This window comes from Lepisma saccharinum, chromosome 1, assembly GCF_977018435.1.
Source record: "Lepisma saccharinum chromosome 1, izLepSacc3.1, whole genome shotgun sequence".
In the NCBI taxonomy this organism is placed as follows: domain Eukaryota; kingdom Metazoa; phylum Arthropoda; class Insecta; order Zygentoma; family Lepismatidae; genus Lepisma; species Lepisma saccharinum.
Window position 1 is genome coordinate 178375895 of NC_139229.1, and position 17483 is coordinate 178393377.

General features: G+C 39.4%; 1 protein-coding gene across 1 annotated transcript; it reads right to left on the bottom strand.

Moving 5' to 3' along the window:
- Nucleotides 1-1057: 1057 nt before the first annotated feature.
- LOC145990344 (uncharacterized) lies at nucleotides 1058-17114 on the bottom strand. The gene is made up of 5 exons (XM_083126042.1): nucleotides 17015-17114; nucleotides 14715-14831; nucleotides 12213-12350; nucleotides 10837-10974; nucleotides 1058-1325 (listed from the first exon to the last, which is right to left on the bottom strand). Exons 1-5 carry the CDS (start codon nucleotides 17103-17105, stop codon nucleotides 1243-1245), a joined length of 567 nt encoding a protein of 188 aa, XP_082982168.1. The 5' UTR covers nucleotides 17106-17114; the 3' UTR covers nucleotides 1058-1242.
- Nucleotides 17115-17483: the final 369 nt, after the last annotated feature.

A 17483-nucleotide genomic window follows, 5' to 3' on the forward strand; every position in this document is an offset into this window, starting at 1 on the left:
ATAGTGCGCCACCGTCACGTGTAACAATTACGAAATTACGCGACAAGTTTGAGAGGGAAGGAACTGTGTGTGATCCGGGACAGTGTGGCAGGAAGAAATCAGTATCCGACGAAAGAGGGGTGGAAGCGGCGGTACAAACTTTCACAAGCATTTCTTACCTTGTTTCTCTATCACTTTCTGGTTCCTTTCTCTTTCCAATTGCTCGATTTCACTCTGTCTCTATATTTTCTTTCTTCCTTCTCCATCTATTTGTATCTTTTTCTTTCATTCAGTTTCCGCCTTTCTCTTTCTTTCTTTCCATTTCCGCCATTCTCTATCTTTTCATTCTTTCCTTCTCCGTCTTCATCTATATTTTCTTTATTTCCCTCTCCGTCTTTCTTTAACTTTTATTCCTTTTCCTTTCTTGGTTCTCTTTTTCTTTTCTTCACTTTCCGTCGTTCTCTATCTGTTATTTCTCTCCCTTCCCGTCCTTTTCTATATTTTCTTCCTTTCCATCTCCGTCTTTTCTACATTTTTCGTTCCTTTTCCTTTTGTCGTTCTCCAACTTTTCTTTATTTCCTTCATCATCGTTTTCTCTCTATTTCTCTCCCCGCCATTCTACACCTTTTCTTTCCTTATCCACCATTCTCCATTTCTTTCCTTCTCTGTCATTCTCTATCTTCACTTTCCGTTGTTCTCTATGTTTTCTTTCCTTCACTTTTCGTCGTCGTCTATCTTTTCATTCTATCCCTCTCCTTCTTTCAATTCTATCTCCTTCATTCACTTGCTCTATCTCTTATTTTTTATTTAAGTTTCTTTTCCATTCTATTTTTCTCTTCTCACACGACAATATCCTCAAAATTTCTCAAGCTATTTGGGTATACATACATGGTGACGCCCTTTAGTCACAGGGTTTCTCGGAAGCAAATACTACCAGCGTGAATACATTCTAATACAGTATGGTGTCCCACAGATCTTCAGTCATACTCTCTTCCAATGTGAACCACTTTCTAATTTTTTTCTGTTCGATTTGGATTGAAATTGAAGGGCGATATAATTGAAATAGAGCAAAAAGTAACTCAGTGGGAAATATTTATTATGAATCACATCTACGCTTTGAAACGATAAAATAATTGGAATAAATGCAAACGCAAACACAAGCATCATACAACTTACTATTAAGACAAGTCCATACAGATATGGGCTCATTATTTACATGTAAATGCACCTTATTGCTTGATTACGTCCTCCGAACTTCAAACACTACTTCACATGCAGATATGTAATGGCTATTGCATTCAGTATTATCACCAAAGGGGAATGGAAATTGCACGGTTGACCTGAAACTAAATAAAACAAAAGATAAGTAAGGTTTTATTTTTTAAAAAGGTAAGTAAGTTGCATGATGGCTGAGACGTGTACTTAGAAAGGAACAGTTTCTGTTTCTTATATTTATTACGTAATAGCTACAGGGGAATGAAAAATTTTAAGAATCAAATATTTTGTTTTAACATTTGATACATTGTAAAAACCGTTTCACCAAATTGCCACAAAATAAATGATTGTCCATCACAAAAGCACGCAACACAATACATAATTTTGGCACAGCAGTCCGTACACATTTTTCTAAAAAAGGATCAAATTCGGAAAGTATGTAAAACATGTTGACATGAATGTTACTTTACATCGCCTTTCTGCCTCTTTTTGGCTAATAAGGATGAGTGATAATTAGAAGAAATCGATGAATCACTTCGCCAGGTTGGGCGACAACGAGCTCGGCCACAGAACTGGCTATGTATTGTCGTTAAAATGTGTAACTACATACATATAAGTATATACGTGAAGGAGGAGATAGGAAACAAGCCAAGAGTGAAGAGAATTAAGAGGGAGAAGAAAAGAAGATATAGAAAGATAATTAAAAGTATAGAAATAAAAGTGAGTACGAAAGAATAAATGAGCCTTTTCTTCTAGTTTCATATAAGAGACAGGTCAAGAAACTGCTCTTGCTCATCCGTGTGGCATCCATATACATATAATGTAGCATCGTATTTTATTGTTAAGAACCTACTGATGGATAAAAGAGTACAAACCTAGAAAAACTACAGATGCTCGTGTGTAAGGATTGAAGATTAACCCAATATCATAAAGTAAAAGACCCAATGGTATTTCACGGTATAATCCCATGGTGTAAGGGGAGGGGGGGGGGTGTCACCAGTTTCACCTTATCACCTTCATCCTCATATTGACGATTAGCCGAAAGTAGCAGAAAGTGCAGTAAAATAAAACAAATCAATCACTCACTGTGTAATCTCAAGAGCTTGAACTGTTCACAATTTATTGATCAGATACATAGACGAAGACGAAGAACAACGTACGCACACGAATCGCTAAGTTCTTGCCACGTGCTGCCACACAATATTTCTCATTCAATACGGTAAACTTTGTACAGACCAAAATATCAGTATCCAATCAGAACCGAGTACCCGATTCCGGAACCAAAATTTAGTTATCGTGGATCCGGATATTTCATGATACGGATCTAGCCATCCTTAGTACAGACAATGTTGTTACTTGTTCAGTTTGCGAGGCAGTAAAGTTACAAAGGGGCGGGGATCGTTTGAAAGTTTATATAATCTACAGGTTGTGAACACTCCCATGTTTGCTGAAGGTGCTGACACGGATAAGTATATTTCAAAACACACATCTATCTTATCGTTTATTACTTACTGCAAATAGCACAAAGTTTGGTCAAGGCAGAGGTAAGCTTAACTACATACAGAAGTTCGGTATTTTCTATTCGCGGGCGTCCAAAGAGTTTTCCCAAGGCTATGATGCAAACGGCATAGGAAATTCATATGTCGCACGCATGTTCGACGCTCTATGTATCCTATATATAATGCTACCTTCCTTTCTACATAACTTTTATATATTTTATTTCCCATTATGTGCAATATTACACACTTATATCATACCAGAATGCTTATCCATTTGTTATTGTAATATATATTTGTAAACCGGGGCTGTCCAGGACTGCCGAACAGCCTCGGTACTTGGTACTTGATCCTGCAGAATGTCTGCACAAGACACCTGTAGAATCAAGACAACTTGTAAAACTTCAACAATAAAGAAAAGAGAAAAGGAAAACGGGGGAACCGACATTCATGTAAATGACGTCCTGGTCTTTTTAGGTACCAGGACATAAGCGCATACCCTCGAATGTATGCGGGTAGAGGTTGCGCATCCTTCAGGGGTTCCCCCTTTTTTTCTATCTTAAACTTCTCCCACCTGTGCCGACACCTGCGGATCTCATCTTTGTGGTGGTGGTGGTGATGATGATGATGATGATGATGATGATGATGATGATGATGATGATAGGGTCATCCTGCATCTGAAACTGTCGTTATTCAACACGTTCTGTTTCCGGAAGAGGAAGAGGTCAGAAGGTGCAAAATGAGGTAAATATGGCAGGTGTAGCAGTTTCCACTGTTGCAATGCAGTGCGAGTCGGTGAAGCAACAACAAAACCCCTTTGGACAACATTCCACGCCTTATACTCTTTGATTATTTGCAGACGGGTGTGACGTAATTAGACTGAATGCAAGACCTTTCTAAATGACTCTTTCACCTAGACTTCTTTTGGATCGGGGAGAATAGATGATTCCATTGTTTCAATTCCATTTTTGGCTCCATGATCATAATAGTGTACCCAACACTCACACATGGTGTTCACATGTGGAAAAAAAAATAATCATACAATGGAGAAAATGGCACTTGTTCACAGATGGATACTCAACTTTCTTTGTCCATCACAACACTTTCGTCAACATGAAGATGAACCAAAGAAATATTTAAGGCTATAGTGTGACAGTCAGATTTACCGTCATTATTATTATCATTATTATTCATGTATGCAGAGGTAAAAAGACGTGTTGATTCAAAGTGTTAAGTGTTTTAATTTGTAAGATTACATATTTGATTTTTGCCAAGCCGACGGGAGGAACGAGACATTCGCTTGTGTTAAGGGCGAGCACCTGAAGGGTCACGCTATGCGTCTAAAGCTTAGGAAATTCGACCGTAATGACAAACATTTAAATATCTCGGTTTCCAACGGTCAGATTCATGTGAAACTTATACCAGCGCAGCGGCATGTGTGCAAGGACGGATGTGTGGAGTTTCGTCACGATCAAGCGACAATTACGGACGCCAGATCAAATCGGTTCTAATTGATCAGTTTGTGGACAGCGATTGCAATTGAGCTATGGGCGACAGCCAGGCGGAAGCTTAATCCGCACAAGTCAACTTCGGACACGGTACGTCCTAGTTTGGAGACAATAGAGCAAAGTGGACTGACCTCTTCGGAAGCGTCGCTTCAACGATCGCCTAGCGTCGTTTTTCAAAATCTAAATAAAACGAAGGACATGGTTTTTCGACACACAGTCTTACCGCGATCCTTGTAGCGAGAGAAGCTCCGTGCTACCTCTCCATATACAGTCTTACCGCGATCCTTGTAGCGAGAGAAGCTCCGTGCTACCTCTCCATATACAGTCTTACCGCGATCCTTGTAGCGAGAGAAGCTCCGTGCTACCTCTCCATATACAGTTTTACCGCGATCCTGGTAGTGAGAGCAGCTCCGTGCTAACTCTCTCCATATACAGTTTTGCCGCGATTCTTGGAACGAGAGCACCTTCGTGCTACCTTTCGTGTACAGTGGACTTTGTTGTGTTGTGCGAACACCAGTGTGTGTGATAGGCAGTAAGCCTACACGAGTGCGCCTACCTCAACCGCTGGGGGAAGTTGAAGCGAAACCGTGTTTCCGTGATTACCTTACGCCATTTATAATTTTTGAGAAACGAGGAACACCGGAAACTATGGCGGGCTAGAGGAAGAAGAGAGATGGGGGCGTTACGTCGATTCGCCCGACGTCAGAAGAAACTACGCCGATGATGCCTATCCGCCGCCATGGAGAGAGAGAGAACGTCGAACGCCGCCCTATTGATACGCCGACGATGCCTACCATCCGCCACGTTGACGCCCCGACGACGCCTACCATCCGCCACGTTGACGCCCCGACGACGCCTACCAACCGCGACAGAGAGACGTAGAGAGAGATGTTGACGCCCCGACGACGCCGACGACGCCCGCTCAGATGCGACGCCGAACCGCGCCATACCACGGAGATCCACCGATCCCGAGAGGAAGAGGAGCCGGGGAACTGGGTGTTTGAACCCTTTTTGCGTCTTCATCGTCACGACCAAGGAAACCTTTCGCGTGGATACTATGTGTTTTCAATCGCCCATAAAGACGCCAGGATGCAACCCGGAAGCTGAGAGATGGTAAAGTATTCATCTGTGTGAACCTTAACACGTGACGGCCCGATTGATTTAGAGAACGCCCTTGAAATTCGTCGACATTTTGAAAACGCCCACTCAACTCGAACTTCATACCAAACTCCCGTCGCGCTTGTCATTTGTAATCTATTCGTCTCAGGTCAATTTTTCTTATTCCTTGTGATATTTTTTTTATGATCTTAAATTCATTGTTGTTTGTGCTCCTTTGTATTTGTTTAAAGTGCGTACTATTAGAGTAAAGCGCCGCCCGCTTAATTGCATATTCTACTTGAGGTTTGTTCATTTTTATGTGTCAGCGCTGTGTCGCTGCTAGCTATGTCCGGTCGCATATGTGATTATTTGTTAAAGTATTTGCCTGGTAATGTGAATTGCTCGTCGCGGCGAAGTGTTTAAGTCCCGCCTGCTAGAGAGTATATGTTTGCGCCACTCAACGGAGGTTATTTGTTATGTTTGGAACCACGTGAGGTCTTGTAAAAGGAAAACGTCCGCCCACGTGAATGTAATTGCCGTTGAGACGCCTTTGTTTATACTGGTCAAGTAATGTATGGTCACCGCGCCGACTAGTTTCTTTTTTAAAAAACAAAAGGTGAACTTAAGTAAGGGCTGGCTAGGATTTAAGTAGCACTGGAGCAAAATCACAAATGACCTGATTAGACAAAAAGTAAGATAAAATTAATTGAGAATGCAATAATTAGGGCTTGTTGTCATAAAACCTGTACATGTCATGTATAATTTCTTGTGTCGATGACCCCATGAGGATTGAATCTGAGAGAGAATGTGAGAATGCAAGTGTGGGGACCTGTAATAATTCCATTTTTGTTGGTTATGAATAGAATATACTTTTTATTTTCATGTTAATTTTGGGCTATATCATTTTCGTATGCATGTCGCTACCCGTGATTTTCAGGTATGCAGCTAGCCGCTTCCCGGCTACAGACCACCCAATGAAAAGAACGCTTGGCAGGTTCTGGACCTCAGAGGATAGTCGCCCCATGGAGTTCGTTTTTTTTTTAGGTGAGGAAGGGCCACATTATCCCTGACACAATGACAAAAACGAAACAGAAAATCGGAAAGAAAAATGATAAAAGCAACAATCAAAGCGAACAAATAAGAAAGAGACGGTAAGAGTGACAAAAAGATGTCCAAAACTAAAAAAAAAAAAACAATAAAGGGAACAAAAATAAAAGAAAAAGGAATGAAAACAACAGCGGTTATTGATTTTTCAAATATGCCTACTACAAGTTATGGCGCTCTGGCTTCCATCTTTATTGACCTTCGAACCACACACACACAATCGCAATGCATATTCATTAACACACACACGCCCGCACTTGGAACAACAAAACAACACAACAATCCTTCATAGTAACAACGACTACTTCACGGGACTAACAAAATTAACTGCGAGAAATATTTTCAGGTCTGAATCCGGTTAGAATATCGTACGTTTGCTTCCTAACAACTGAAGTGCTACATACTTTAAGGAATATAAAAACAGGGTAATTTAGATCAAGCATCAAATTAAAATTTCTAAAACCTACAATTACGTAGCAGCAACCACTTTCGGAAGCCATAATGCACTATGAACATTACACCATAAATGCACACTAATAACTTCCAGAACATGAGAAAACGACGTTCAATGACGTTCTGTCAGAAATTATAGGTTTGACGTAAACTTTCTTTTGAACTTAGTGCCGCTTCACTTTAGTGTTTTAATAAACTTCTTTATTCTACAAAATGTGTCTCTTTCTTTTAATTTTAGTAAAATTGAGTAGCGTGCTATACTAACATGGTAGCGTGTATTAAGTGAAGGGTCTACCAATTTGAACGTCAGAACTTTAAAATTAGATAGAATGAAAACCACAAGTGATAATGACATATATATATATATATATATATATATATATATATATATATATATTATTTTGAAGAGCAAACAATGGTATTAAGTTTTGAACAATATGTCGTTCAAATGTCCTCCTCTGCTTCGGTGGGTGGAATGGATTCTGATTGTCCAATTTTCCAGCACGTCTGCACACATATTGAGCTGTTTAGCGTCAATGGTTCGTTCGATGTTCCGTATCAGGTCACGAACTGTGCGTGGCTTAGTCTCATAGACCTTAGATTTGACATAACCCCATAGAAAATAATCCATGGGGGTTAGATCACATGATCTTCGAGGCCAGTTCACATCACCCTCTCTGGACAGAACTCGTCCGGAGAACTTTTCCTGCAATAATTCCATTGTTTGTCGAGCTGTGTGGCAAGTTGCACCCACCGTCTTGTTGGAAAAAACACATTGTTGATATCAAGATTTGCCAGTTTAGGCGCCACAAAAACTGCACCACCATATTCCTGTATCGCTCCTCATTGACAGTCACGTGATTTCCATGTTGGTCCTTAAAAAAATTAGGCCCGATCACGCCGTTGGCCCAAAAACCACACCACACAGTCACTTTCTCAGGATGAAGGGGTACGTCCAGAATCACTTGCAGATTTCCCTGCCCAAATCCTACAGTTTTGTTTGTTAACGTAGCCATGAAGAAAAAAATGTGCTTCATCGGAAAATATGATTTTCCGGCCAAAATCTGGATCGACATCCAACTGGTAGAGCCCAATTAGCGAACTCCCGAAGCAGACAATGATCTTTAGGCTTAAGTTCTTGAGTCAGTTGCACTTTATAAGCTTTTAGGTGAAGATCGTGACGCAAAATTCGCTATGTTGTCATCTGTGAAAGGCCGAGTTGTTGCGAACGCCGTGAAACAGACAGATTTGAATCGTCCACCACGCTCTGGCTTACCGAAGCGATATTCTCAGCTGAACGACCGACTCGACGATGGACAGATGTTGGCTCGTTTGCTACTGAGTCTATTCGTTCAAATTTCTCTACGCGGCGGTAAATATAGCGTTCTGTCTGTCGATTATGTTGACCATAAATTCCTCTCAATGCACAAAATGTCTGTCGAACTGAACACGAATTTTGATAATAAATTCGAATAATTTCTATGCGTTGTTGCATTGTGTATCTCTCCATGATAACTTGCCACAGACTTAGTGCCGGATCTACAAATCTTGCCCCCCGCAAAATATTACCAAAGGCCCCCCTCTACCTACCTACTTTCACACACCACACACACATTATATATATATATTATGTGTGTGTGTGACTCTTGATCTCATATGATGCAAAGCCTCGACAGAAACTAGACTGGAAGAAGGGAAAGAAGAAATTAGTTTCCTTACTTGAAGAAAGTTGGAAGAGGAGGAAGAAGAAAATTGAAAAGCAGAGAAAAGATAATAAAAGAAAGATAGGAAAGAAGAAAAAGAAGAGCATAAAGAAACATGATAGTGACGACGAACAGGAATCTTCAAAAATGGAAGAAACAACTAAGACTGGTCATTATAAGGAAAAGAGGTATTGTGATTTGTCGATTGATAATCGACAGGGTTATTCAAAAGTCCCTGAACACTCCCTATAAAGAGTAAAGGAAATAGGTTTGGTACATGATAGAAACAGATTAGGCTTAGGGGAACCACATTGGTATGTTCCAAGCGGACGTCCGTCATATTGGTGGCCGCCATATTGAATTCAACTCAAAACTTCTAAATGGGAAGGGGTTGATGTGCATAGGAGGGGACAAAGCTAAGTAAAGCATACATACTGATTTCTTTCTGTTTGCGGGCGGGGAGGGGCAAAGTTTATTCTTTTAAAGTTGGGACCTAATGCACTTGAGTTAAACTTTAAAAAATTGTAATATGTAATTATACAAGATAATTCTTTACATCTAACTTTTGTCTGAGAATTTGATTATCATATTCCTTTTCAACTTCTGCTTGACTTTCCGAACGGAAACAAAAGTGTCTATTTTGCAATGGACTAGCTTCTTCCTCTATTCTCGCACATATTCATTCATAATATGCCATGCGTTTTCCTTAGTTCATTGTCGGTTTGAAAAAGGAAATACTGAAATAGTAAACGCACAAGCACAAGAAAGACACTCACACTGAGTAATATTCCAACATTATTGATTCTGTCCATTTCAGAACAGAATTCTGCGTAATTTCCCACCTGTTGTGTGCGAAGTTTCTGTGTGCAAAAGTTATGTAATATGTTGAAAGTTATAGATTGGGCTCCCTATAGGAGGGGGGACGAGAACTTGAAGGGCCCAGGCCCCCCTGACCCCCTTGGTTTCGGCGCCCGTGGTGATATATGACACTGTTTTCTCAAACCTGGAAAATGATGCATTTATTACAATCATGCAGTCATAACATTTTCCTGTTTAAAGATGGGTTGAAGAAACCTTCACCATTGCATTTCTCGTGAAAATTTTAGCCCAATTTGATTCTAGTCTGATTGCCACACGGGAGACCCGGGGTGTGTGATATGAGGTCGGATTTTTTTGGCTTTATCCCCACATAATGCGTCTCCAGGGCCCACCCAGAGGGTAAAGGCGGCCGGAGCGTGGTGCTGATCACATCACCTCCAAGATGTCAGACATCGAAAATATGTGGGGCCCTACTCCCCATACCCTAAATGTGCCTTCATGGTACGGTGCTATATGCACAGGGAACTGACTGTACCCCTGAGTAACATTTTTTCTTATATACATACGCGAACCCTCTACTATGTCAATGGCCGAGGGCCCCCTAAAGGCTTACTTCTCTCCGCCCCCCCCCCCCCCGCACTGCGGGGTTTTGTGGCTTGTAGATCCGGCACTGCACAGACTACTGCACACAGATGTCACAGTCCAATCTCGTCATTTCAGTCAGTGTTGCCACAACACTCTTTCAAAGTTCTGACTTTCAAATTGGTAGACCCTTTAGTTACTACTGAATGAAGAGAGAAATTCACAAGGAGGAAATTAATAGCGGCGGCAATATGAAACAGTAGAAGACAATTACTATGAAGCGGTACAATTTTATACAGATGAAAAAACTGTATGTGGTGGTAAACCTGTTTCAATAAATTGTATTTTCATGCAAGTTTGTGCAAACAGCACAATTTAAGAAAAGGTGAACTACTACTAAGCCCCGCGACAGGTTAACTTTGCAGCAGGTTTTATGTATCAATCCACTCTAGAGCGGCACTCAGCATCCCTGTTCCAGTCTCACCTTAACCGCTGAGCTGTTCATATCACAGACAGTGAGAAAATCCGCAGTATTGCAGCGGAACTATTTTCTGTGCGCACGTTTGGGTCTATATATGCGAAAAGTTGCTGCAAGGTTAACCTGTCGCGGGGCTTAGAGCTAGATATTGTCTTTTCAAATAGCTCCAGAATTGTGTCAACATTGAAATGTAACGAACTTTTTCTTCAGTCTAAGACATTTATTTCCGTTTCTCCTTGCTTAACTGTGCCACTACCAAAACAGGAGAATGTTTATTAGCGAATATACATTTCAAGAACAAACACACATCTAACAATTCTGAACAACGAATAATCACGACAATACTTAACAACGAATAAAAGGAGCTGCATGAACAAATAACGAAAAGAAAGAGTACTTACACTCGCAATCCGTTTTATCTTCAGACAGTCTATACCCTCCAGCCGCATCACAAGTGCATATTCCTTTGTCGCACATAGCTGCCTGCAGGTGAGGCATTGCGTAGCATTCGTAGTCCAGCTTGCATCTCTGACCAAATGCTGAAAATCAAGGAAGCTCAGTTTTTATTTCAACCAATGTTTTCAAAGTTTGAAGTCCACTTTATGCACAGACAGGCTAACTTAGACTGGACCTGTACAGTTTAAAGTGGTATCCGAAACACCATGTGCCTCCATTCGGGACCACTTTTCGCTTTGATGGTGGTGTATAAGGGGATCTTGTGGCGGAATGGTTAACACAGCGTGCTACGGCGTCAGGGGTCCCGGGTTCGAATCCGTCTAGGTATGGACGTTCTATGTAAACCCCGTACCAGCTAACTGTAGACCAGGCAAGCGAGAACAAGTCTCTGCGCAAGTAGTGACGCGAGACGACTCCACCAATGAACAGTGACAGAAACGGGATTGCGTAATGGACGACTGGAGTTACAAACTTTCTCTCCTTCGCTCTAGCAGCGTTGCAAACTTTTGAAAATTATAGTACCGTACGCACATGACAAACGACCCGTATGTTTGTCTCCAGGTCCGTTCGCTTTGTTAAAGAATTTCTTAGGGAAATATTAGGGATAAAACAGCAAGAAGAAATTTTGAGAAGCCGTACGTTTAGCGTATAGACAAAGGTCTGGATCGTACGGTTGGCAACGCTGAGCTTTCACCACTCGATTTTCCTCGTCCTTCTCTGCTGCTATGAGCGACCCTGCTCCACAGTTAGCTGGGACAGGGAATAGTGTCCCTTCATCAATCTCATCATATCCAAAAGTGGCAGAAAAGAGACGCTCAGTAATAAAACTCAAAGAAAAAAATAATGTAAACATGAAATGCTTATCCTGAATTTCACAAGAAATCATTCTTTTTGGAAAGATAATTAGTAAATTATTACATTATCATTAACTTGAAGAACACTCAAAACTACACAAGGGGAATCACATTTATTTGTGTACTCGGGCGCGTGTCTTCCCTCTGCTTTGTTTGTGTGTGTGTGTGCTTGCAGGGAAGCGTTAAACTTATGTTGTGTAACTTTTATATATCCTTATTTGAATGTTTGTTTTAAAGCAGTAAAGTGAAAAAGTAAAGATAAGCCCTGTGCATTGCAACATACCGTTAAAACAGTGGGATTCACAATCTCAGTTATTCGTGGAGGTAATCTAACCACCACATGCTTCGGCCATCTTTACCCACCCCCAGCTATACCCAGTGCTGAAAAAAATCCCAAATAGCTAGCATTACGGTATTATAACACAACAGGTATTCCTTTTAAGAAATAAATAAATGCGACTGCCTACCTTTCGTAATCCAGCAGGAGTACATCCTGTAATGTTTTCCCATTGGGCACTGACACAGTCCCTCTCTACACTCCGCCCCTATGTGGCTGTAATTCTCACACTGTCTGCTTTCGATGCAAGGTCGCAGCATGCCAGAATCTGAAAAAAAAGAGGATATACAGTAGAATTGAAATCATATTACATTGCAGTGAAGTATGAAATGGTATAGATTTATTTGCACGAACAGACTATTGTTTTTTTCATTTAAATGAAGTACCGGTTTCTAAAAATACTGGCTTCTTCTTTACTTTCTTCATAAATTTAGCGGGGGTTGTTCTTATTGGCTCCAAATGTCGTCTCCTATTACAACGAGTACAAAAATACAGAATGTCTGCTACAAATTCTTGATTTCAAGCAACCAAAAGTTTCCAAAGAATACATTATCTTCATCGCTACAATGCATTAACCTCAACTCTGTAACATATCTTCATTACTCATGAATTTTGGAAGGTAAGTTATGCCCCAAAGGTATTTCACCTTTGTTCAAACTGTCAGTTTTACAGTTTACAGTATTTTAAATTAGAGACATTATTTTTAGGTATGCTGGGTCAAAAGTATACTAGATCTCGGATTTTTAGGTTTTAAATAGTGTGCTTTTAGCTTCCTAAAATAGGCTCTAAAAATCCTAAAATTGGTTCTAAAAATCCTAAAATAGGTTCTGAAAAATCTTGAATTAGGCTCGAAAAATCATGAAGTAGGTTCCAAAAAACTTAAATGGTTTAAAATTCCTGAAAAATACTGATTAGGAACAATCGTTATAAACAAAATTTCAAAGGAACCGTAAGAAATTTTAATAGCTACATGTAACAACCAAATATTATTTTTCTAGCCAAATTTTCATTTGTATACATTATTTTCAAAAATATGCACAAATTATTGTAATACTATACTAGTACTGTTAGTAAGAGCTACTTGTTGATGTTAAAAACTAATTACGTAGCTATGTACGAATAATTTGCTGTACAATAACAGGCTGGCTACTCACCGAAAATTCTGCATGAATTATGCATTAATGTTTATCCATAGATGTGAAAAATTGCAACATTTATTAATCCAAATCCCATTTAATTTAGCCATATTTATAAATGCCCTGAGGCAAGTTCTTCACAGTTTAGCTTTCATTTTCAGCGAGGAATGAAAAGAAAGCTGCGTGGAAAATGAAACAGAATTCTCTCAATCTGTTTACTTTGTTAACAATCAATTTGACAGACGGAAGATTATTGCAAGATAAGATTTCTTCAAGTTGATTAGGTAAATTTGAGTCTGAAATTCTTATACAATTAAAAAAATTTTCGTATAATAGTATATCCTGTAACATTTTTGACTTGCGTTTGTTGATTTTCAGACTTGAGTCGGAGTATGTGAAACGGCAAATGTAAACTCCACACCTTAAATTAAATATTTTAAATATATATATATTTATTTATACTATGTATATATATATATATATATATATATATATATATATATATACATAGTTTAATTGAACTGAGTTAAACTTTTTGGATAGATTGGAATCACACAGACCCTTTATATTGTTATTTAGTGTGGGGTGGGAGAAGCCGTAATACGTAAGGCTGAAATAGAGAAAACGTCTGCTTGTACCTTTGAATTTTTGAAAAATTCACCTTGAAAACCGGGAATTATACTTGAATTTTATCATGGTCCTAGAGTGGCCCCCCTGAATACATAACAATCTTTTTCATGTCAACCACATTCAAACTCCGCCTTTTGTCCGTGGGGATCATCTTGCATGCTGAAAATGAGCTTTCAACAGAAAGATTTCACAGTTATCCACTTTTTCGTTTATTTGGTAAGAGTGAAACTTCGCGCGCGCGTGTGATAATCTTATAAATAGCTTCGTTTATAGGCGATACGCCCAAGCGCGCACTTTGCCTTACTAGGTTGGAAATAGTGGTTTCAAAACCGGCTTGATAAAATATATCTGAAAAACCACGAATCTAAATTTTATCTTGTTTTTAGAATGGTACTAGAATTGAAATAAATCCTTAGCTTGGCCTCTTTACACCTTCCTTCCCTATAGACTTATAATTCTATATGCTCCACCTGCTTCTGGGACTTTCGGTGGCGTGTCCATGGTGGTAGTTCTAATCCCCTCATTTACAGACACAGGTCTCTGTAAAATACTGTAAAATAGGGCTACAGCTTTGGCTTTGATTTTAGTTATTTAGCGTCGCTCTTCTGCCACTTTTGGCTAATAGCGACAATGCGGATGAGTGATGATATGATGAAACTGATGAAGGGACACTCACAGAGAACACCCATGCCCAGGCCGGGATTCAAATCCATGCGTCGTAGCGCGCTGTGCTAACCACTCAGCCACGGAGGTCGGCACAGGGCTAAAGTAAAAGGAAGTCTTAGACCCTCTCACGCTCATATACCTCCCTTGAACACGCCACTGCTTTCAATGAACGTCTAGGTATGAAGTCCGGGTAAACTTACATTCCATGCATTCTACTCTTTCTGCCGACAAATAATGCTCCTTGTCGCAGTTGCACACGTGGTGGTCAGGAGAACATACTTCCCAGTCGCCACAGCCTGCGGCGTCCGTGCAGTTGGCTACATAGAGGGAGAAGTAAACATGAGTCATTTAACTTTAGTCCTTTGCTCTAACCATGAAAGGAACAAGTAAGTTAATTAGAAATATGCACCTTTTGTTTCACTTGAATTGAAACTTATGACTACTCTGTTACAATACAAAACTGAGACGCAGAATTTTCATAATTGCGTCTATTCAAAACTACCTTACCTGTGCATAACGTGAACTTCAGCAAGTTTCCACAAATAATTATTAACACATATAATTTTATGTATGTGGCTGAGTGGAAGAGAAGGCTTTGCGCGACGTTAACTCCGCCATTTCAAACAAGGCGGTAATGTTAATAAATAAATAATAGAGTTAATTAGTACTAGTAATAAACTTTTGAAATAATCATGATTTATTTTTTAATAACTTATGTACAGTCTGTCCCAGGAATCTGTGAAGCAACGCCGCGCATAACGGTAGAGAAGGGGGAGGCGGAGTACAGCAGTACGGGCTGCTGCAAACGGCTGGTAGCCGCAGTACTTGCGCATAGGTCTTGTTTTCGTTCCCCAGAGACTCGTGGGACAGAGTACAGTGATGCTGAACAAATGTTCCCTTGCTGACTTGTAGTTTGTGTTCAGCATAGCAATATTTGTTTCAATAACATGCACCACGAGCAATATTCACAGCTTGCCTTCCATAAATACAATGCAACCTCTCCGATGGCATTGTAATCAAGAGGTCCCGGGCCTACTAACCGGTGGAGGCACATAGTGGTTCGTTTCGGATCCCACTTTCCAGTCCCGATTAGCCTTTCTGTGCATAAAGCGGTTTTAAAAAAGACAAACAAATAAATGCAAAGGGACAGGAAACAAAGGATGAAGGAAAGAAGAAAAATAAAAAGGGGGGAAGTATTTTTGAAGATGGAAATATTTTCTTACAAAATATTATACACCCAACCATTTTCGTCCCTTTACATTTTTACGTCAGGTGTTTATCAACCGAATTATGATGTAATTTTTAACTGAATTTCCAGTTCGGCGTCCATTTCTTAAAAATCGGATTGTTGCTTTAAGTCCACTTTATGCACAGAAAAGCTAATCGGGACTGGACCTGCAGTTTAAAGTGGGATCCAAATCACTATGTGCCTCCACCGGGCATCGAAACCGGGACCCTTTGAATACAAGGCAATTACTTTACCACTGCACCATCGGAAGCGCACCGCTTTTTTTTATTTTTAATAACGGTCATGCGATTAAGATATAAAATTTTAAATAATAATTTCCAGATCAAGACTTTCATCTTTAGTGAAATAAACTATTCATTTATTGTTTATGAAAAGCTAAACGTAACCCTGTTCTCGGTATATAAAGGATTTAATTTCGTATGTCCGCCATTTAAAAAAAAATAGCTATCATGTGTGGAAGTAATAATTTCGTATATGCAGTTTTAAATTTCTCGTTATGTTCATGTTATTCTCGGGTTCTACGACCACAAATCATAGAATCTACACTGAAACTAAAAATAAGATATTATTTCAACACTTTTAGATTTTGAGCGACCATATTTTCCGCCAATATTTATTCCAGGAGCTTTCAGAAAATTCATCGTTGGCAAACACAATTTTCGCAGAATAGAGAATATAAAAACAGTGATTGCCGCTTGTTATAAACAAAAACCCAAAGAATAAAAAGTTTTGACAATATTTACCCTTCTAATGTTATTTCTAGGTGTACGATTTTCAAGTATTATCAAGTTAAGCAAGTGCTAAATTTTTTGCTGTTTTTCGATTCTTCGAATTAATTTTTGAGTCTAGTAACGATAAAGTTTATGGTTTTCCATAATATTCACTCACATTTTACACTTAGTATGATTTAAGACAGCATTTTATTCTGAAGGATTTTGTCTTCTCTCCGTTAACCACTTTATTTGACTGAGAACATCTTCCAGAGTCTACATTTGATGTATTTATAATTTTTCGCGTCAGAATAAATTCGATGCTCCTTTTTTAAGATACAAATATTTGTTATTTTTGGGTTTCGAAACACCGAAAAACTTGCGCCTTTAACAATCCTAAACATATTTATTTTGCTTCCCTCAGCTTTTCGTTGTTACCATTAAAACGAAGAATCAATTATATGTATAATTATAAGTTGAATGTACACAAGACACATCCCTAAGAAGGCAATTAACGGCGGAATGGTTGTGATCTACTTACCTCCAGGCTTAGCCACAACAAAAGTTGGAAACGCAGCAAGAAGAGCCAAATAAGACAACATGTTCTTCGACACGAACCCCATGGTAGCCATAGTTGATTGAATCCCTCACGAATTTGATAGATGTATCAACAAAGCCCCTTTCCTATCTCGTTGTCAAACACAGATAACAGAAGAGGAATGTTATGTAACAAGATAATCCTGCTTTTTTGTCAGTTTTACTGGATGAAATTTCAGAACAGATTAAACGCCAGAGCCGTTATATTATTACAAATGGGCTTCAGCCACCATTAGGCTGCTTAGTCTGTGGCACATATATTGGGATAACTCAAATATTTTGTATTTTGCTTACATAACAACGCTTTTTATATCTTTTCATGCTAATCGCGAGAATGTGGATTAATATTAATTAGATAGAAGGAAGGAGAGGGGTTCAACAAAAAACCTTATGAGTTGAGAAAGTAAGTCAAG